We start from the raw sequence: 23,034 nt of genomic DNA, 5'->3' as shown, positions 1-23,034 counted from the left end.
TTAAAAATAAAAAACTTAAATGAGTCCATTGCATGAGTAATCATACCCTTATCTGGGACAGCTGAACTCTAGCTCAAGGACATACATATTGTTTGTTAATGTTACAACACTTCAGATGAAAAGTTTACCTGTTACAAATTCAACTGAATGGGTATGATTTGGAAAGACACACACAACTTATTAAAATGTTTTAACAGCTGAAAATGCTTATCAGAGCAAAAACCAAGCTCTGAGGTCAAAAACTGCCTGTAGAGCTCAGAAACAGGTTTGTGTCAAGCCACACATCTGTAGAAGAGTTCAGAAAAGCATTCTGCTTCATTGAAGGGTCACTGAAGCATGTAGTTTCTGTTACCTTTAACAGGAGAAGTTTGAATCCACCAGGACTCTTTCTAGAGTGAATTTACTAAAAAGCACCTAAAAGACCCTCAGACACTGAGAAACAAAATTCTTTGGTCTGATGAACCTCAATTATAAGCATTATGTTTGAAGGAAACCAGCTTTGCTTATAATTTGCACAGTAGCATCCCAAAAGTAAAGTGTGCTTATAGCAGCCTCATGCTGTGGGGCTGTTTTTCAAAAGAGACCAATGCACCAAAATATTGAGATAAGTCTTAATCAAAACCCAGTCTAGAGCATTCAGTAGCTCAGAATGGGCAGAAGGTTCACCTTCCAACAGGACAGTGACCTTAACACACAGCAAGAGTGGCTTATAGACAACTCTGTGAATGTCCTTGAGTGGCCCAGTCACAGCCTGGGATTGAACTCAATTAAATATTTCTGGAGAAACCTGAAAATGTGTGTCTGCCCTCATCCCACCTTACAGAGCTTGAGAGGTGAGGAGAAGAATGGAAGATAACTCCCAAATTCTGATGAGCAAAGCTTTTCGTATCATACCCAAAAAGACTTTAGACTGTAAAGGTGCTTTAGCTAAGGTTAAGGTTGAGTTAAGGGATGAATACTTATGTGCAATGTACATATTTCAGTTTTGTTCTTTTTAAGGTAATGTATGAAGTTGTGACAGTTCTGTTTTTGCTTTGGAGTGTAGATTGCAGGAACCTGACACTGCAGCTCGGGTACGACAGAATGTGTTCATGCACTGATGAACACATACAGATTATTTTATAAGTACTTTAGTAACATAAAAAGGACAATATAGTTGTGATAACTTTTACTGCTTTAAGATCCATCGAATGATTATAAATGATTGGGGAATGATTGGGAAATGATTGGGGAAGTCGTGGCCTAGTGCTTAGAGAGTTTGACTCCTAACCCTAGGATTGTAGGTTCAAATCTCGGGCTGGCAATACCACGACTTAGGTGCCCTTGAGCAAGACACTGAACCCCCAACTGCTCCCCGGGCGCTGCAGCATAAATGGCTGCACACTGCTCCGGGTGTGTGTTCACAGTGTGTGTGCACTTTCGATGGGTTAAATGCAGAGCACGAATTCTGAGTATGGGTCACCATACTTGGCTGAATGTCACATCACATCACTTTAAAACCAGCTGCTGTTATGGAACACAGGACCACCAGATGGCAATGAAGAGAACTGTGCAGAAATGCTTCAAGTAATGAACCAATATGTGTATGTATTGAAGGCTTTATTTCTTCATTTTGCAATAATAAATGCTTAAACTGTATATTCACTCAAAGGAATAGGTTGAAAATTGTCAAACTGTGAATGGCTCCTCTTTACATTTAGTCTTTTTTTTCCCTCCTGCACAACAGCTCTAATCTCAATGAAATCATCCTTTAAATTGGTTTTACATATTCAAGATTTATCCAGTACTTTAGAAATATATTCACATAAATTAGATGATTTTGTTAAGGTCAGGGGTCACCAATCTTGATTAAGTTTTTGAGGTCATTAGCATCCTGTAATAATTGATTTGATAAGATTCTTGACTAAAGTTTAAACATGAATATTATTATGAATGTTTATTATTAAACGGCTCACACAGTCATTCTTCAACATATAAGAACTACAAGAACATTCTCTTGAAATAGAAACAGTTCGTCTGCATTATATATGAGCACTAATGAGAAACCATTGATCATTGTGAAGGATGTCAGCATAACAATCCTTAAATAGATTCACACTGCAAGGCCTGCAGAGATTCTCATGAAGAAATGTCCACCATAGGAGATGCAGCACTTTATTATTTCTTTAGCTGAAGAGGCATATTCATTACAAACGAAGTATTAAGGTAATTTATGTCTTTAGAGTTAAATCAAAAAGTATACAGTAGCATGGTTGTTTGAGATTTCATATGAACCATGCATTGAACCTCCATGAATGTCTCTGTTTTTTTGTTTTTTTTTGTTAGCCCGTCAGCTGGACCTACCTGTGGTGCTCTGTCAATGGAGTTCAGTCCCGACCCAATGCAAGATCTGGTGCATCCCAAATCCTAACTCAGTGTCAGTTGGCAATACCAAATCCTAATATACATTTAAGCCAAATTAATGACAAGGTAGTGTTTTTTTTGTTTTCATATTGTCCAAGTACATACATGTAAGTACTTATAATGCAAAGAGTTTTATTATATATAAGAAAAATAATGATGGTTCAGGGTCAGTTTAAAACTGCTATTCTATAAGAAATTGATTGAAAATTCATTACTCATTACAAGATCTTAAGCACTACAAATTAATTTGGACTTGAGATTTCAGACTAAAATTTCTTGTAGTTTTGCCGTTTGATTTGTGATGTTTGGTTTGTTGGCCCCATTTTCCATCTCATATGCTGTGTTGAATTTCCGGGTTAACCGCTGGATGACTGTGGACTGGAGTGCATCTCCCATTAAACATTAAGCATTTTAACAAAACCAAACCACTGAAGTATACAGAGAAAACAGTGATCACTTTATGCCTACTGCACAAGTCGTTTTAAAGAGTAGCTGCAAACATTTGTTCTGCCAGAACCACACTTGAATATTAAAAAAAAAACTATTGGAAAAACTGCTTAGCAGATTTGCCAATGGTTAACATTGGTCATAATTACACTTAAAAAAATAAAAGAAATAGAGTTGGTATGGGATTTACTTGTGAAAATAACTAGAAATTAACTTTTTTCAAAGTAACTCATTGAAGTTAACATGAAATTTGACAGTAGAAAGACTTAAATAGTATTTTATTTTATAGAACCACACTCCATAAAATCTGACTCCTAACAGCCACCCGGGTCATTGTACCAGATTTCACCTGATACCTGTGAGATTGCTGATACCCTTGCAGCAACTGTACAAAAACTGAAATGTGGAATACTAGTAATCATAATAAAACACTAGATTTTATAAAGATATTTATTCTGTAAACAGAACTTTCATAAACATCAGCAATGAAACATATTGACTGTATGGAGAGTACAATTAGAAGAACATGTTTACACAAAAAAGATGAAACCGCAAAATGGATGACTGACATCACAGCTAGATCAGGTATTTCCAGTCTAGACTGAGTCTTATTGCTAATGTCTCTGAGTAACAAATGACATACTGCATTGCTATATAATTCAAGAAAATACATTATACAGCAAAGCACCTCTGCCGTTCAACACAAGATATGAAATAGTAATGATCAGCGGTCAGGAGTCATTTTGGGTTTGAACTTTGACATGAAAAGAGTGATATACACATAAAAAACTAGATAGAATAAGTACCAAAATAGAGGAAACCACAATTCATAACGTAACCATAATTCATAAAAAAAAAAAAAAAAAAAACTTCCAACTGCCACAGGGTCACGGCACCAGAGTTCAACTGATACCTTTGAGATCCAGGGCTTCACGATCTTTGCATCAAAAATGAAGAGAAACCCCAAGACTAGACCCCTCAAATCAGGAGCATTTAGGTCCAGTTGATGTAGTCCTCTTTTACACGGTTATTGAGACAGATTGACCCAAGTGTAGCATGCAGTCTGATATCATAAACTTCCATATAGTTGATCTAAGCAAGTTTAAAACGGTTGTCTCAATGCTCCGGCCTTACAATATCCCACGGCCCATGTAGGATGAATTTCATTCCTTTTACTCTGACTATGCCCTCATACGTGATTAAATACACACACACTTACACACGCAAATTAAAAAATAATCAAAACAAAACAGCTTTGACAAGTGGTTAGCAACACAAGCAGAAAACACGGAACACAGCAACAATGATAAATTAACCGGTGACAATGGTTAGAGATGACAACATAGCATGCGCAAGACAGGAAAACAAGAAATAATATGCAGGCACATGGCTGATGGAGCTTAAAGTGATCGAGTTCAAGGATGATATGTGAGTTTTCAATCAAGTACTCCATCGCGACATTCTTGCATCATGATAATTCTGTACGAACCACAACTCAGGCTGGGTGTACAGGTAGGCATCTTAGGATAGGAGGCTACAGGTTTGTGAGCTAGCGCTACATGGCACTCACATTTAATACCTTGAAAATCAGGCAATTAAAAGGGAAAATTATGGCTTCAAAAAGACCCCCTCGTTTTCCTCAGGAAAGAAGGTGGTTCTTTGTGTATAGTTCTGTGGGTTTGCTAGCAGCAGAAAACTCAAGACACACAAATCCTTTGGTTTTTGCAGGAGCCGCCGCCTGTCCCTGGTTGCTGATCACATGTGACATGATCCTCTGAGTAACAGAGAATCTAAAGTGTGACAGTCGGGCTGGTGACTGGACAAGGGCAGGGGGATGGGGTAAAGGTCAGACATCTCCACACTCTACGAGCGGATCCTTTTTGGGCTGGTGCATTAACAATGAGAGACCTCCATGGGTGAGAGCGTCAGGATGCTCCGGTCGTTGGAAAAGAAGGTTTCCGAGTCACTCAAAGATCTGGAAGGATCAAGGAAATTGCGAACAGTGAGGGGGACAGTGTGGACAGTTTGGAGGTGTCAATTCAAAGCTGCTCTACAATCTGACTGACTGAGAGGGACGTTCATGACCAGTGTGGGACCTCAATACTAGGGATGCACTAAATATATATATATATATTTCAGATTTTAGGGCTATCAGTTTGATTAATATTAAATTAATGAATCCCCCCCCCCAATTAAAACATTATGAACGTAATATATAGTTTTTCTATTTAGATTATAATTTCTCTTTTTGTAACTGTAAGTGTAGATTGTATAAAACATCGGCTAATCATTAACTTGTACTATGACTATATCTATGCATCAACCATCATGAAACATGATGTATTGGTCAACCACTAATTGTAAACATTTGTTTTGCAGATAAAACTGTGAATTTATAAAAATATATTTTTTTTTGGCTATTAATTCTTACTATATTTCATAACATATCCTTGAAAGGATAGTTCACCTGAAAATGAAAATTGTGTGATCACTTACTCACCCTCTTGTCATTCCAAACCCATAAGACTTTAGCTCATCTTCGAAACACAGATAAAGATGTTTTAAAGAATTTGGTCCTTCCATTCAAAGTCCATTACACCAAAATTTGAATATTTCAAAAATTTAAGACAGTCTAAAAACTGACCAAGACACATAAAGCACATCAAATATGGTAAACAGCTTAAAGCTTAAACATGCTTATTTGAAGAGTGAGAACCAATGAGGTTTGTTCTCACAGATGGCACAAGCACTGTTGAGATTTTGTTTGATTAACTTTTTGAAGCAACAACATTTTGGTTGAACATGAATTTAATGGAGAGTAAGAAATATCTCCAGTTTAAACAAAATCTTTACATTTGTTTTGAATATGGCCAAAAATATTTCTGGTTTGGATTAACATGAATAAAAAGGGTGAATAACTTTTCATTTTTGTCTGAACAATCCCTTTAATGGGCCTTAGTGACTTCATTCTCCAGGAAGTGACATCATATATGTGGAAAAACATCAGCACAAACCTCAGTATTAGCAACAGATTTGATAAACTATTGGTTTTGTGGCATTATTTGGCTTGTCTCACTTTAAAAATGTATTAATTCAAAGACATAATTTCAAATAATGATTAAAATAGATTAAAATGAACTTTAATTTGACACCTCACTAAGAAATATCTCATTTTAGCTCTTGATTTCCATCCTATAAGGTTCCATAATGTTAAAAGTCTTGGGATTGGGTTATTAATTATTGGGCTACCAGAGTATATTCCTGAATATCTGTGCATCCCTTATAAATCTCTCTTTAACTAACAAACTCTTTGTGTATGAAGATTAGCAAGCAGCAGTCAGAGCCAAAGCCAATGGAGAAATAGATGAGTTTGCATTAGTACAAGATGGGTTAATGTGCATGGTTGCAGAAAATAAACAAATACAAACACAACATCCTTCCACAGCCTTGACATTCACATAGACTACATTTGTATGAAAGTATTAACCTTTTCCTAGCCAGAATATGTTGGGTATGGCACCCTATATGTGAAAAAGATCATTTACAGTGTACAAGTAAATATACAAACTAATATGTAACATAAATATATTGCTTGTAGAAAAATATGTGTATATAGGTTTATAAAATGTATATTATATCTGTAAATAGAGTGGAATTGAGCAGCCCTTGAGGATCTAAGCCGTTCCAAAGCTGTATTCCTCAAACGCCAGATCTGCTACTCTTGAACACCACAGGGCATTGTCTTCATCCAATGGACTAACCCCTTAAAGTACAGCCATATTACAAATAGATCCATGCTATATATATATATATATATATATATATATATATATATATATATATATATATATATATATATATATATATATATATATATATATGATAAAGAATACATTGATAGCTACCGTAATGCGAGTATCTTTGGATATAAAGAAGTGGTAGAGGGCAAATGTAAATGTTAAAGATGAAGACAACCGTTTTAAGACCTTGAAGAGGTAAAAAGTTTAAATCAGAGTGTATATTTGCTTTTATATGGTATATATATATATACAGCTTACTGGCTTCATACGGTAATAAACAATCTCCTTCACTGTCTAAAGCAGTGGTTCTCAACTGGTTTTGCTTAGGGACCAAGATTTTGTTGTTGATATCACATGTGTTGACCCAGTGTGCCGTGAAAAAAATGGTCAAGGTCAAAGAAAAACTAATACATTGTTTGTTTTTGAGGATGATGGCATGTTGGTATCTGCCTATTAAAAGATACTTGTGTGTTTTTTATGGCCCAAGCACCAAAGTACTACTTCGAACTCGTCTGATTTTAACTAAAATAGGCTCAGATAATCTTCAGACCATGCTGGCCAGCTTTTTGATAAAACTAACCATACTCTAATAACATGCGCACAAATTTGACTTGCAGTTTCTTTGAAAGAAAATCCACCCAAACTGTTGGTTTGATTTACACCAAAATTGGCTAAGATCATCTTCCAACCATGCCATCAGGAATCGGCTCCAATTTGAGATAAGGATCTTTTGACCTTTTTTTCAAATTTAAATGTAGCAACATGTGATGTATTTTTGCCTCATAACCCACCAGCTGAGAACCACTGATCTGAAAACACATGGTAGAAAAACAGCACAGATCATTGATGAATGCAACAACATATATGTAATCGTTTAGATGCTTCATTTGAAATCGTAAAGACAGAGACAAAAAGATGGTAAATGAACAGCGATTTGGGAGGAGGCACACACTCTCTGGGATTCACCCACCACTTAACACACTGAATATGAAACGCTGCCATCATGCAATTAGACAGACTGATTTTGACTTCCATGAGGCTTCAAGTTTAACGTAACCAAAAAAGATGAATGAAAAAAATCAAGAATCCTCTTGGAGACTACAGTTAGATCCCTATGTGGTCCCCTGTTGAGTTTTTTTTTTGATAAATGAGCCGATCACAGCGGCGGTAGCTGTTGACCGTGGCTACCATTGGCCAGCCAAAGCAGAAGTCTTCTCTAGTACCCTGCGCTTCAATGGCAGTGTTCTAGCCATTAAACTGGAACAGGAGTCTTATATTTAGCGAGACCAGGTCTCCGTGTACTCATCTCAACACTGTGGAGTAGTTTTGGAAGCAACCTGCTTCCCAAAGTGCGGATACCAACAGTCAAAACGATTACGTGAAAATTACGATTTACGTTAGGCTTAGGAGTGCATTACGGTCGCATGCCATCACAAACCCCTCCACAGAGAGGCACACACGCAAGGCAAAGACTACGACGCAGATTCAAACACACATTTGAACAGGGATGCAACGTCTCAGAACACATAATGACAGGATGTTCCATGGATCAAGTCATATAGTCCAACATTCCACGAGCAAATACTTGCATAAATTGGTGCTACAAACGTTTGCTTTGCTAATAACTGATGTCTGAGAATGAGGATGACAAGACCGCTTCATCGATTATGGACTCATATGGAGGCACAAGATCTTCCTTCAGCAGAGAACATTAATCTGCCACATTGAGAAAAGACACGATAAGCGACACCAGCAAAGAAGGACGCACCTCGAAAGAAGGTGGAGATGATGAAAGACAAAGACAATGGGTTGGAAGGGTTGATTCAAAGTAACTTCATGGCATTGGTTTTTTTTTTTTTTTTTTACACTTCCTTGTATACGTATGTGCCTGGAGCATGCCAGGCAATGAAGCTCACTTGAACTTCTAGCTAATCTTTGTTACATTAAAGGCAAATGAATCCACCCGTTCCGGTCTTAAATTCTACATTGTAATCATTAGGGAATGCTTTGAGTGCACTGGCGGCCCTCACTCGTCCAGGGCCGTGGGCTCGTCGTGCTCCAGCTTGTAGGTGATCTGTTTACAGCAGAGGTTAGAGAGAGAGAGGTCACACCTGGTGGCCCGAGCGGGGTCACAGCGGCCCATCATTCGCTCCACCAGCCGGCCCAGCCGTGAGCAGGAGTTCTGCCCCTCTGAGAAACAGCACATGGAGTCCACACATCCGATGCCCTGGTTGTCCTCAATAAACTGGAAAAAGAAAGAGTGATGTCAGCCAGAGCACGAAAGAGATGAAACCAAACGGTTCCCAACAAACACCTTTAATCTTCACTGATTTGATGTCCATAATGGGCAATGACTAGATGTCTTAATACTTTGTCATATTGGATACTCTTTACATATCAACATTAATATGTATTATTTATTCTGTATTTTACAAAAGCACTTCCACAAAAAGGGCACAAAATTGGGTTTGAAACTGAAGGGGTTTAAAAGGGCCTTGCTCTTTATTTTGTAATAAACATCTATTGTTGTTTGAAGTCTCCAGTAGTTTGTCATTTCTCTTTTAACTGTGAAACAAAGGCACAGACCAGTATTGCCACCATGTAGACAAAGTAATGAAAAAAATCAAGGCACATGCACAAGCGCCTGCAGATTATGAGTGGACAGTTGAGCACGTACAGTATGCACCTATGGTAAAAACCGAAGTATACATTGGTAAGTGACTGTGATGTGATCGGAAAAAGATTTCCATGCATAACATACAGACTTCACTTAAAGATAATGAAATTTGTTGTAGATTATTTCCATTGCACATTGTTGTTTTATAGATAGGTTGCTTCTGACCTAATAAAAATAGATCATTCCACCACAATGGAGTTGCAGATTAGGCTTTATGAAGAGATCACACAGTGGCTACGTAATTGGGACCAAATTTGGTCTGTAGTTAGTGATTAGTAATAGTTCACCAATTTGTACCCAATTTGAGGAAAAGGCCACTTGTTCAAATAAGATACATGTTTAATAACACCTAAATAGTGTCTCAAACACAGGACATCTGGTCATACCAATAATGAGAGACATAGATTGAACTCAAATCATAAATGCAGTGCATGGTTTTACATATAAAACCATTGGCAGAGCCAGAGGAGTCTCCAGGGTGGCACTGGACATCCCTGACATCTGATTGGCCACCCCAAAATTTAATATGCTACTATTACATTTTCTTTGTTCAATTGTATTTAAAGAAGCATTTATTTTAGCCTCAAAGTCAAACTCAAGGATGTGATGCATCTGGTGTGCTGCATCATTTCTTTTCTAACGATAAGGGTCCCTGTATAGTTCAGTTTAGAAAAACTGAGGAAAATAACATACTTAATCGCAGGCTTGTTCACTATTCCTGAATAATTCCCACTCCAGGTTGAACTCAGAAGTTGGCAGCCCTGTTTGAAGTAAGCTGAAGTTTTAGGTTTCCTGATCAAAATTTAGCAAATTGACTGTATAAGTTAATTTTAGATATTTTACTCCAACTGCTGGTTAATCAGTTGATAAATAAGAAATAAGAAATAAGAGAAAGTTTCACTAGACTAACATTTGTAGTTAGGTAGGAATGTATAGCTAATGTGGGGTTATGTGAAGTAATCAGCAATCGTAGTATTTATTCATGATTTTTAATGCCAGGTTGGAGTTATACACTGATTTTCTGTCATGGTCTATGGACCCCCTGAATTTGGCCATGGCCACCCATGTATACAACTCTAGCTCTGCCAATGTACAAAACATGAGATCCTGGATTGGAATGAGACAACGACTGAGACAATGAATGACCATAAAATGAATATATTAGGGTGATAAATGATGCTGTCTCTTGAGAACCACAGACATCCTTGAACTCGACAGAAATTACAGTTCCCTTTAACTCAATATTCAATTACTAAGACGACGCTTAAGACCTGCATGTTAAATTACAGCCCCAGTGCTACAACAAGACTTTGTTCAAATCAGATTCCCAATCAAATGCACTCAAAAACCAACCAAGGAGGAAAAACAGTGAATGCAGCCAGAATTAAGGAAGTCAATGCTTTGATCTCTCTCAGGCAACCTGACTAGGCATTATGCAAACTACCAATATTAACATGAAATCCCTCTGGACTCACTTCAGCATGCCTTGCAGAATCAGTCTTGAGACAGATGTGTTAGTTGACTAATGCATAAATGAGCACTTTAAGTGCACACTTTGTCCTTTCTCTTCAAGAAAGGATGCTTAACAAACGCACAACTAGCCTCCACAAATACTGTGAATAATATTCTCAGACTCTCTCCAACACTTCAGTCACACCATAAATACAGTCCATGTTTCCTTGATGTTTGGTTAACCCGAGTTTCGACCATGTGCTGGGTTAAAGATTTAGCTATTACTACATGGACCTTGGCAGTTCTGCTAAAATAAAAAAAATAAAAATCAATATTAGCAGGAACTTGCTGAAAGATGAAATGCTGCATGACTTCAGTTGGGTCCTGTAACTGTAAATAAAGAGGCAGTTCAAGTTTAATGTGCCGTTCTAATCAAAAGCAGAACTGTCCAGTAATTGCTAGAGGCATTGACTAACCACCAAATGACAAATGATGCTGCTGTCATTTCATCTCTGTTATAAATAAATGTGCCGACTAGTAATAAATCACATTCACCGGCTGAGATTCACATGAATGACTGTGGCTGAAACTGTTCAAGGGCTCACTTACTGGAGCTAATGATCAAGTTCCTGATCTCAACCTGAGTTTAATTGAGCAATACATACCTGAAATAGGAACACAGCTTTTAAACAGACCAAACAAATACTGAAAAGTAAGTCTTCAGTAAAAGCTCAAGTGTGTACATGCGAGTGAATCTCCTAAACAATCGTGTACTGTGAGTACTGAATACAGATGTCTCTCCAGAACTCATAATAACAACAACATTTAGGCTTCTTGCAGATGTGAACAAAAACATGGAGGCCAACAGTTGGCAATTTCGTTCGGTGAAATTTAAAAATCCATTAGGGCTGCAACAACTACTTTATAAAAATCAAAAATAAACCAGCAAGTTTGATTATCAATTTATCAGGTCTGTGTGCTGTGTACAAAAATATCACCAATCACTCCAATTTATAGCAGTGAGAAGCACATTTCTTTAGATAAAACGCATCCAGAAAATTGTGGAGCAGACTGAATTTGAACTAATAAATTAATATCAAGGAATTAAAAAATATTATGTTTGTATTTATCATCCGATTAATCAAAGAAATAATCGACAGATCAATAGATTTCCCAAATAAGTGTTAGTTTGCAGCCCTGCACTATTAGTTTGGGTTATGCATCATTAATGCAGTAAGTTCAGTTGTAGAATGCAGTTGCCACTTGTGCAATAAAAACCATACCCTGAAGAAAATAAAGTACTCAGGAGTGGAGTGACAGCCATATTCGCCTGCAGTGTGTACACGGCCATAGTAAGCATAAACAACGACCAGCATCATAAGAGTTACTAACAACCATTAGCGAATCACATAGAGCTGTCAGTAACTGTTCATTTATGATGGAAAAAGAGCAGCTCATTCACCTGATGATTGATGAAAACACAAACAAATGTTTGTCACATTATACACAAACACAGGGTCAGTGATGGAGATGATTATGGGGAAAAGAACAATAGATAAGGATGATTAAGATGACATGTAGATTAGATTAGACCTCAGCGAATGGATGGTCATGTAACGGACAAAGACTCATGCCACTCAGATCAGCCCTCGCTCCTGGTTACATCACGGGGAGAGCTAGTGTCACATGACAGAATGAGAGGGTCATGGTCACGTACTGTACACAGCCTGATGGGGAAGAGTACTACCTAGGGGAGGGGTGGGGCTGCACCAGAGGTGGAGGAAAAGCAGCGATCAGTGGCCGATTGTCCTCCCCTCTGCTCCCGATTTCAGCAGTGTCATATTCTGAGCTGACTGAAACCTTATCCGCTTCCATCTGGAGGGACAAAACAGCGCGGTAAGTCTCCCAAACGGATGAAAACAGAAGAGAGGTGAACGAGCATGAAACTGTCCCATGTCCACTGCCAGAAAACACTTCTGAATCTGAAGGCTCTGTTCCAAAACCTAGTGAGCCGCCTACGTAGACAGCATTTTAAAACATTGTGGACATGCTGATGTGAAGTCTGTTCCAAAAGGTGAAGAAAGATTCGCAGAGCAAGCTAACTCCTCCAAGAAACGGTTATAGTTATAAAAATAGATCGACTATGATTATAATGTACTATTTTAACCAATATTTGTTTGTGCTCCCTATATTGAATGTGATGTCACATTTACCACTGCTCTGCAAAATTTTGCATATGACAATAAGCCGAAAACGAAAGTGAAAAAATACAGTGCAAGATATGGGAATAATGACGATGAAATAAACATCCAAAGCTATTCAAACCAACCCTAAAGAACTGCTAGCCACACTGCCTATTTTTTTATGAATAATTTCATAACAAAGTATACAAAAATGGTTGAGTAGACACCACCAGAATGAATGTCTTGTCCATTTTGGATCTTTGGTTTCCAAACTTGGGCTTTCAATAAGAGCCCTAGTGTGAAATGCCCTAAAGTCTTGAAATGCTTTAAAGAAACCTAACCAAATAAAACAAAAAGTCACAAACGTGAGGCCTCATGGCAAAAGAGTGACAATCACATTTCTAAATCACTACTGAATATACAGGACTCTTTCTTTCACTAACCATGGTTGACATAATACCAATGTTTTGGCAGCTTGTGGCTGTAAAACAAACACATGTAGGCCAACCGTTGGCTAAAGAACTCTAAAACAACAATTATTTCATTTGTATACTGCCTTAGAAGGTAGAACAGGAAGTAGACAGGAAGACAGGTCAATAGGTTTTGGAACAAAGCGAAGAGTAAAAAAAAAATGTACAAGCCCAACATCAAAGATGTTTTTTTTTTCTTTTTTTTTTTTTAAACTGAATTTCCAGAAAGTCAAATTCAGATTTTAAGAAAGCCTTTTTACTGATGTCTCGCTGGAGCTGGACTGGAGATCATTTTCTCTGCTCGTTGGTGGAGACTAAAAACAGTGGTTTTGGGAACATGCAGTCCAGATAAACATTTTCAGAAAAAGAAACTCATTAAAAGGCTTCCCAACACTAGCTGTGAGCTCAAGCACATGCTGTACGCCGTCTGCTTTAAATCTGACCTACACAATCATGTACTTGCAGGTACGGGTTACACATGCAGGGTGAGCTGTTAAAGCACGTCAGCTGTTCTTCCTCCACATGCAGTGTGAGGGTGTCTCTCCTACTCTACCTAATCTTGCCCAGCTGATTCTTGGCTCTGGACAGAGGCTGAAGTGCGATGAAGTCATCACCTATAGCCACGCGGTTGATGTACATCTACAGAACACACAGAGAGTCAGTAAAGAGGAAGAGTCACATGTGCAGTTATACACACTCACACAGTACACCACTATCCACTCACCACACACATTCAGACATGACAGAGACAGGAAACAGGAAACAAGCAGCAGACGCAGAGAGAATGCGCTTTGAAACTATCGGGTGTCATCCGCAGGGCAATGTGTGCTGACGCCACACAACCGTACTGCATCAACTTCAGTTACCACCTCGCTTGGGCATGTAGAAAAAGATGTGAATGTAAGGATTGAAAGAGTACGAAAGGAAGAAAATAAGTGTTGTAATTCTCCTGCGAAGGGTTACATGCTAATAAAGGGTCGAGCCGACAGCTTTATGTTCAAATCCCAGCTCATCATCCTCTCTTTTTTGTCACGCTATGAACTATCCTATCCAAATAAAGGCAAAAATGGAGAGAATACACTGGACGAAAAAACTGGAGAATACAAATTTGATATTTGGCTAAACTATATTCATATATACTCTCTCATTTGGCACAAAACCAAATATTTCAAATATTACGAAACCAATTATTAAGGTGACATTTGTTGGTTAACTATGATTTATTTTAATCAAATAAGCTTAGCGTTTCACTCAACTTTTCATTTGTTATAAAATGGTTTTGGCATTCAATCACCAATGGTAATCAGTCCTATGCAAGACAATAATCAAAAAATAAACTATAAAACTACCCACACCCCAAATTATGAACTTAAAGCCATAGTAGCTTTAAAAAAATGAAATTATTTTAAACTAGCTTAGCTTTTGGTGTTTGATTTTTCACATCTCAACAGAAAGGCCAGCGCATAATTAAGAGCGTTTATGGCTTTAAGTGCCTGATATACTTCAAGCTGAATGGAAGAACAAACGGGTGTAACAATCTCGACTGCAAAAACTAAATCCTGTATTATTCATGCCAGGCCAGCAGATGGCAATGGCACTTTGTAAATCAAAGGCCCTATCAGACACCCAGCGAATTGCGGCGACTGCACCATAGACCAACTCAAACCTGGTCTAAAGTCTGGCTCAATATTTTTTCTGTTATTTAAAGAGCGTGTTAGTAATATGCACCTATAGGCGGGTGCACGACACATGTGAACATGTGAAACACACATTGTCCACATTTTCACAAATTCATGTTTTTTGTTTTGTTTTGTTTTTTCTAGTTTACACAGAGATGATAACAGTATAATTTTCAAAAATGTGCACTTCAAAACCCATTTTTAAAAGTTTGTATTTTCAGGCCCATAAAACGCCATTGTCCTGTAAATGTTTGGGCAAAATGGCATTTTAAAAACCATCAAGCCGCCATTGGTTCATAATGATAGCATAATAGACGGGTGTGCTTTGGGGCTCCGGTTTCTTTTGTGGGTTAATTTAAGGTTAATTTCTCTCGCTCAGTCCACTGAGGTTAGACACAAGAATTGTAGAGCTGGTTCAAATATATCCAACATCCCTATGATCAGATAATTGGATCAAACTTTAATTTTCCCCGGAGTGAAAAACTTAAGTTAAAAGCATTCCATGGCCTTTATAGTAGCACCAAACTAATTCAGTAGACTGGAACTCTGGGAGCTTACACGCCATTGTTTTTATTAACAATGTAAATATTTAACTTTTTAAATAAATGTGCTCTACAGAACATTAGAGAATCATGAAATATCAGTGGAATTGGTGTAAACTACTGAAAGTTTAGTTCTAATCTAGTCTTGCGTAGATCTAAAGACTGACGGCTGAGGGTTTGGAATCCATGGCAGCTTTCTTTGGCCAAGCCCCGCCCACAAGGCTGTTTGACTGAGACGTCAAACAACCAATCACAGTTCGTTTCGTTAAGCGGGACGTTTCGAGGCGTGGAAATGTCACCACAATAACGGTGTTAACACACGTGTGTGTAAAACTCTGACATATTTTAAAGATTCTGTGCCGCAAACTTAAAATATTTCACATTCTTTTGAGAGTCTATTGATTTGATAAGCGCTCGTCGTCACAGTTGTAAACTGTGATAATTCAACTTTGTATAATTCAGCCAATCAGATGAGGACTTCAAAACTCCTGAAGTGTTTCCACTTTTGTGTCCCATATGCATCAGACGTGGACATCACATCTGAGGCTGGGACTAGTACTTATCGAACTCAAACGAGGAATCATTTCACTTAGTTTACTTTAGTACCCTGTCAGAAACGACTTATTTCAAAATGTTCACATGAATACTTGTTTACATGGAGCAACCTCTAGGACAAGCAAGCAAGCATATCGCTACAACCTGCCATTGTTTGTTTGGATAATTCAACCAGACAAGATGCATCGCATTGCGAGTCCAGACATAATAGGTGTCAGCGTCAGAGGATTTTTAACAGTGCGATGAATGCTGGTGTTGTAGTGATGCAGTGAGTTTAAGTGAAGGTGAGCTGCTGGTGAGAAGTCATGCAGTGATGCGAGCCACATGCTGTTACTTCATCAGTGTCATCTTTGAAAGCATCAATCCAGGAGGAAGTCTGACGCTCACCTGAGATTTCTGCGTGTTGGTGGGCTGCAGGTGCCTGTAAAAGACTTTCTTGATGACATCAGGAAACAGGCAGGTGATGACGATGATGAAGATGGCAAACCAGGCTGAGCCACTGGACAGCAGCTGAACAAAGACGAAGTACATGTCCTGCGTGTGAAGAAATGGCCTAACGGGGAGGAAAACTTCAATTAGACTCCAACAAGCGATTGATAATGCTGTTCAATATCCAACTAATGAGCAATCGGGCAACTGTTACAGAGCCAAATACTGAGTGCAGCATCGCGACTGCATTCCAGAGTATGTCGCCCAAAGAGCGAACGGTTATCACCTGCAAACCAACAACTCAATAAAAATTATTTAGAAAGGAAAATTACCAATTTAGACACTGTTCTCGACTTCCACTTTCTCACACAGGACACACAAAAACAAGCATTTTGACAATTTATCACTCTTTTTTAAACGGTGACAGCTTAAAATAAAGTGTCACCTTATTTTGTTATAAATTACAATCTAAGTATATCGATTTAGAAACTTACTGAAACTTTGAAAGTGGCATTGAAAAACCACTAAACTGAATACTGTGAAAGACGTTCCTCTAAAACAGACCTATAATGCCGATGGATATGGGGTGGGAAAGCATGATTTCAATCAAAGTTCAAATTAATTTGTAAAAAAATTGACAAACAAATGGCAATAGAGAATGTTATGCTTGGTTTTCTGAAGGCATGATGGGAAAACGCAGACAATACAGTACCAGATGATGCCGCCATAAAACAAGGAGAAGATGAAGTAGAAGGCGATGGAGCCCCATGTGACAAAGTGGTTCATCCACGTCCAGAAATGTGTCTCTAAGGCCAGCTGTGGAGAGAACGGTGCAAATGAAGCTCACGTGTCATTTAAAAACCCACGTTTATGTTGCATTTACAGATGAACTCACTTTCAGCGTGACCGTAATGACCATCACCGTGAATACTAAAGTGCCAAACGTCCAGTTTCCAAACATCTGCAAGAAAGAGACACATATTTTAAACATTTTATGAAAAGATTTCAAATTAGCCCACTGTGGTTCTTAACATGTCATATGGGGGGGTTCAATTCACCCAAAATCAGTAAATCAAGAGAGATTCTGGCTTGTTGGAAGCCATTTGCTGTCATGTAAAGTGAGGGAGCGCTTTCAAATCTGGTCATAACTCAGCCCCATAACTGAGGACAGCAGAGTATCAAAATAATACAGATCAGAGCAGCGAAACCAAACCAAACCAGAGACAGCTGCTCGTTAGAAAGGACTCATGCAACTCTTACCAGTTGCCTGTTAGCTCGCAAAATCTGAGAGCATGCACGGCAAGAAAGAGAAAGAGAGAATATGGATAAGTAGTAAAAGCCAACAGTATGGTACAAATGTGGCAGATAACGGTGTAATTAGTTGTATGATTGATGCTTTGTGTCTGTAAGCTGGAGTTAATCGATAGTCACTATGGCTCAGTAACGGTTATTAATGTCTCACTAAGTGCATTCATTACCTTAAGCACTTCAGAGAGCACCTCTGAGATCTATACAGAAGACTACTGTCATGCTAGCAAAGTAATAGACCTGCCACAGACACACACGAGCGTGAATGAGAGGAGAGGAGAGGAGAGGAGGAGGAGGTGACGGCGGAGACACGCTGACCTGGCCGTTTCCCATCAGCGTGGTGTCTTCTCCCATCAGGATGTAGGACCCGAAGAAGAAGAGGAAGGCGTGGCAGAAGCCCAGGAAGGTCCAGTACAAGAAGGTTTTGAAGGACAGCAGGGAGTTTTTACTGATGTCTCTGATGAAGGGAAAGAACTTCATTTAATCCTGATTTGTGGGGAAAATAAAACTAAACAGGCTCATATTCGCATTACATCAATACGGACACAATTTACTTTGGAAACAAAGAAAAGGTGCAGGTACGTTTTTTTTTTTGACTTAAACTATTAAAAATAGTTGAGAAATGTTGCATAAAATAAAAGTAACACTGGACCTGTCCTGGTTTGATCATTTTATGCACTTAATTTTAAAACTACAGTATTTCTGCCATTTTTGTTGAACTAACGGCTATTTCCACCATTCTTTTCCCCTAGATAAATAACTCTGAACTCCGCAGATGTCCGTGTGGACAGCCCCAGTAGAGGAGGGCCGTGATGCTGTACCTGTAAAGAGCTGGTTTGCTCTGCAGAACATGGGGATGCACCAGCTGCTCAAACAGACTGTACACCAGTATGGGCAGAGAGGTGAAGCAGATATTATACAGCGTCAGATACACGCTGTCATAAAGGGTCTGCCAAGCACAAGAGAGCATGTTAATCATCCACACTGACAACGAAACACCACTCCGATCACGCACAGTGTCAAAGGTCAAACTGAAACCTCCAGACTTAAGTGACTTGTTGAGACACTTACTTGTTGTGAGAACAAACAGAAGAACTGGTATAAAAACTGGGGAGTGATAAAGCACACATTCTACAAGAAAACAAAACAGAGAGTGGTTAAAACACGCATCTCCAGCATCAATCCTTCCCCAACGTAAAACAGCTCCCAACGTACCTTGTAGAAAAAGTACTGCACAAGGGTTGCTATTCTAATGTAGTAGAAATGGCCGTGCACAAGCAGCAGTTTGGCAAGGAACTTGAACCGGGCGATTGCATAGTCGCTGTTTCTTACGGCTTGTCTTCCTTCTTTGCCCATGATTCCTGTGTGGAGTTTCATTCAGTTAGCTTGACCTCTACACATTTGAATTGCACGCCACAGCTTCTGAGTTCCTGTTCGCCACCTACCGATACCGACGTGAGCCTCTTGGATCATACTGACGTCGTTGGCTCCGTCTCCGATGGCTAATGTGATGGGCTTCTCAGGAGAAGTCTTCAACAGTCTCACCACCTGCCAAACACACCAGCGCTATGAGAACCAGTCAAGACTGTGTCCAACAGGAAAACAATGTGAAAACAACAGGCCAGTGTGGGGCTACTCAGAAGAAACGGGGTTAGGAGGGGTCAGCTGACTCACCTTGGCTTTTTGGAGAGGTGCCATCCTGCAGCAGAGCACCGCTGAGCAGTTCTTACACACCTCCATGAAGAGTTTCTCATGTTCCCGCAGAGTCAGGGAAAGGCTGACCCCGTCCACGACCAGCCCGTGCTGGATCACATGATCCTCTCGGATCCTGCACAAACACAGCACAGAAGAGAGATCTCGATCATGCACTCTGGATGGAGGAGAGTGTAAAGAGGGCTTGAAGTCTCTCAGGAGGGTGTTGTACCTGCGTGCCAGTCTGCGGAGCTGCTCGGCACACTTGCGGTCTGACTCCTGCTGCACCAGCTCCAGGATGTTCATGGTGCGATGGAAGTGACCACAAGAGAGGCTCACGCTGACCGCCGTCTCATGCTTGTCGCCGGTCAAAACCCACACCTTGATCCCAGCCAGTCGCAGAGATTCAATCGTCTCCTGGACCTTGTCCTGCAGCCTACACACACACACACACACAGGTCAGAGCATCTGGATCTCACAGCACACAGTAACAACACAAGCACAATCACACATAACAGATTCTGATGTAATGAAGACGTCATGTGATAAATGACAGGGTGAATGCAAACTGCGTAACTAGTTTTGAATAAGGTGGATTTTTCTCTCATGTCAGCTGACGGAAAGTATTCATTTTACTATTACAATTAATACAAAAAATATTATCAATAACATATTTTTATTACTTTTATCATTGATATAAAATTTTAGCATTGTTAAATTAAAATATTGATCAATATTTTTTTATTAATATTTTTTATAAAATTTTCATTCATTTTTAATTTTACATTTTCGGTTTTAAAATGTATGAATTTTGTTGCGGTTTGTCTTTTTTTTTTAAATAAGAAATTTTGCCATGGCAACTAGCTAAAAAAATTATTCTATGTATAATAATAATAATAAATTCAGATGTATACATTTTCATATTTTATTTCACTCCAGTTCACATGCATTTTCTTTTTTTTTATGGTTTTTATTTAAAGTTAATGAGAATAAAGCTGACACAACACTGATTGGACTAAAACTCATTTAATTAAATATATATATATATATATATATATTTATTTATTTATAATAAAAACCTTTCACACAAACATTAAACAATGTATCATCAATGATGTTGTGTACATAACCAAATGGGATTTTTTTTTTTTTAAATCACCTCTTGCTGGAAAGTTATTTTCTACTGTTTTGTTGTTGTTGTTGTCACTTTTTGTCCATTAATTTGATCAAATTATACAATGACTTTATATTATTAAAGCTTTGTTTTGTTGTTTATATTTTTGCATTAAAGGCCTTCCATGGGTTCCAACTGTCAAGTATTCAATATGCAAAAAAAATATTTTTTATGTTACTTAATCAAATGTATATTGTGGAATGATTCCTTTATTATGGACTTTCTTGTCTGGACACAATAAACTAAATACCAAATTTGAATAAGCTTGTGCCTTTCCTTCACAAAAGTTCAGTAGTATGTTCTTTCGATCTGATTAAATGCATCTGTTAGCCTCGACTTCACACAGTCATAAACAGAGCACACTAGTGGCATTTTCTCTCGAGACCGCAGCATTATGCTGCAGAGAATGTCAAACACATGATTTCAAAGGTAGTCAGGGCTCGTTGTGTCCCTGAGGCCTGATTAAATGTGCAGATTAACAAGCAGCTCTTCACACTTGACACACAGAAACAGCTCACCATCACCAAAGCAAAACTCAGACCATCAAGTTTCTCTTACGCTCTCTGACCCTTAAGGTACAATCAGTTTAACATTACGTGACATACTGGTTTCAACAGGAATTCACATGCCCTGTCAGATATTAAAGGTTTGTCAAAAGGCTGAAGGGAATCACAAGCACAGTACTTTCTCATCTACTGTCAGTTTTCAGCAAATATGCATTTATATCAGTTAAACATATATATTCATATCTAATAAACTTCTAATTTCACAAAACTTGCAAACCTGGCGAATCCGAATATTTATTTCCTGGCTGGATTTTCTGCTCAGGTTTTGATATAGTTTTCCTGTTATTTTCATACTTGCTGTAGGTAATGACTGAAAAGTAATTTGACCAATAGTGTGCCAGCATTGTACAGTATTGACCAATCACGTCCACAAGGGCACTATGATGTATTTGTGTCATATTTGTCATTTTATTCATGTTATATTATTTTTCAATTTATGAAAAATACTATAGCATGATTACAGAATTAAGAAGTTGCCATCTAAAGAACATATTTATTCATATTTTTTCAATTTAATTGATTTTCAAATGATCTATTATGATCTAAACGAGTAAATATCGAACATAAATTAAGTTTCAGCAATTATGCATGTTTATATTGCAGGGATGCACCGAATATTCGGCCACCGAAAATTTTCGCCGAAAATGGCCCAAAAGTGCATTTTCGGTTTTCGGCCGATAGACTTTTATCACCGAAACAATACGGCTGAAATGTTGTGATGACGCAAACAGAAACCGCGACCGGCACGTGCACCTGCATAGCGCAGACCACGAGCTCCCCGCGACATTCACTTCACACCAGTGAGAACATTATCTCTCTTCTTATTCCTTTATTCGCAGCACTAAAGCGTCTCCTAACAAAGAGATTGAGACGGACCAGGAAGTGAAAACAAAGAAAAGTAGAGTCTTTTAGCACACGTCTCACTGAGATCTTTTCGGATCCTCTGCACTTCATCGCGAATGTGCTTGATCCGTGTTATAAAGACCATTACTTGGATGCAGAAATAAGGCAGCGCGCACAAGAAATGATCCAGGCCGCGCTGGATGCGGAGAACCCACGTGGAGACGGAGAAGCGCCAAGCGCAGGAGACTGAGATCAGAGCGCAGAAAAAAAGACTTGTCTCTGCACCAGATGAGGGGCATGCACCCTCGGTGTCTGATGTATTCAGTGGAATTCTGCAAGAAAGAACCTCAAATAATAATAATACGTTGGCTATTTTGTTCTTAGGCTACTATATATGTGACATTATATATATAAAAACTTAATCAAAACTTAAACACCTCAACAAGTGTTGACATTTCCCAACACCACAGCAGTAATGACTTTATGAACTACTTTACTTCTAAAATCGATACTATTAGAGATAAAATTGCAACCATTCAGCCGTCAGCTACAGTATCACATCAGACAGTGCACTATAGACCCCCTGAGGAACAGTTCCACTCATTCTCTACCATAGGAGAGGAAGAATTGTATAAACTTGTTGAATCATCTAAACCAACAACATGTATGTTAGACCCTATACCATCTAAGCTCCTGAAAGAGGTGCTTCCAGAAGTCATAGATCCTCTTCTGACTATTATTAATTCCTCATTGTCATTAGGACATGTCCCCAAAACCTTCAAACTGGCTGTTATTAAGCCTCTCATCAAAAAAC

General features: G+C 38.5%; 1 protein-coding gene across 1 annotated transcript in view; it reads right to left on the bottom strand.

The window, feature by feature from the left end:
* Positions 1-3,282: 3,282 nt before the first annotated feature.
* The window catches only part of LOC132131856 (phospholipid-transporting ATPase IF-like), a 92,723-nt gene continuing 72,971 nt past the window's right edge, over positions 3,283-23,034 (bottom strand). Inside the window, exons 3-15 of the mRNA XM_059543991.1 lie at positions 19,870-20,073; positions 19,620-19,773; positions 19,391-19,493; positions 19,161-19,306; positions 19,017-19,076; positions 18,767-18,894; positions 18,264-18,402; positions 17,898-17,921; positions 17,533-17,598; positions 17,350-17,453; positions 16,596-16,761; positions 8,762-8,895; positions 3,283-4,825 (exon numbers count right to left, since the gene is read on the bottom strand). Coding sequence (XP_059399974.1) covers positions 4,744-4,825; positions 8,762-8,895; positions 16,596-16,761; positions 17,350-17,453; positions 17,533-17,598; positions 17,898-17,921; positions 18,264-18,402; positions 18,767-18,894; positions 19,017-19,076; positions 19,161-19,306; positions 19,391-19,493; positions 19,620-19,773; positions 19,870-20,073 — 1,510 coding nt within the window. The 3' untranslated portion in view covers positions 3,283-4,743. The remainder of the gene's footprint in view (positions 4,826-8,761; positions 8,896-16,595; positions 16,762-17,349; positions 17,454-17,532; positions 17,599-17,897; positions 17,922-18,263; positions 18,403-18,766; positions 18,895-19,016; positions 19,077-19,160; positions 19,307-19,390; positions 19,494-19,619; positions 19,774-19,869; positions 20,074-23,034) is intronic.

This window comes from Carassius carassius, chromosome 48, assembly GCF_963082965.1.
Source record: "Carassius carassius chromosome 48, fCarCar2.1, whole genome shotgun sequence".
In the NCBI taxonomy this organism is placed as follows: Eukaryota; Metazoa; Chordata; class Actinopteri; order Cypriniformes; family Cyprinidae; genus Carassius; species Carassius carassius.
Note: the sequence above shows the minus strand (reverse complement) of the source record. Positions and strands in the feature narration are given on the sequence as shown.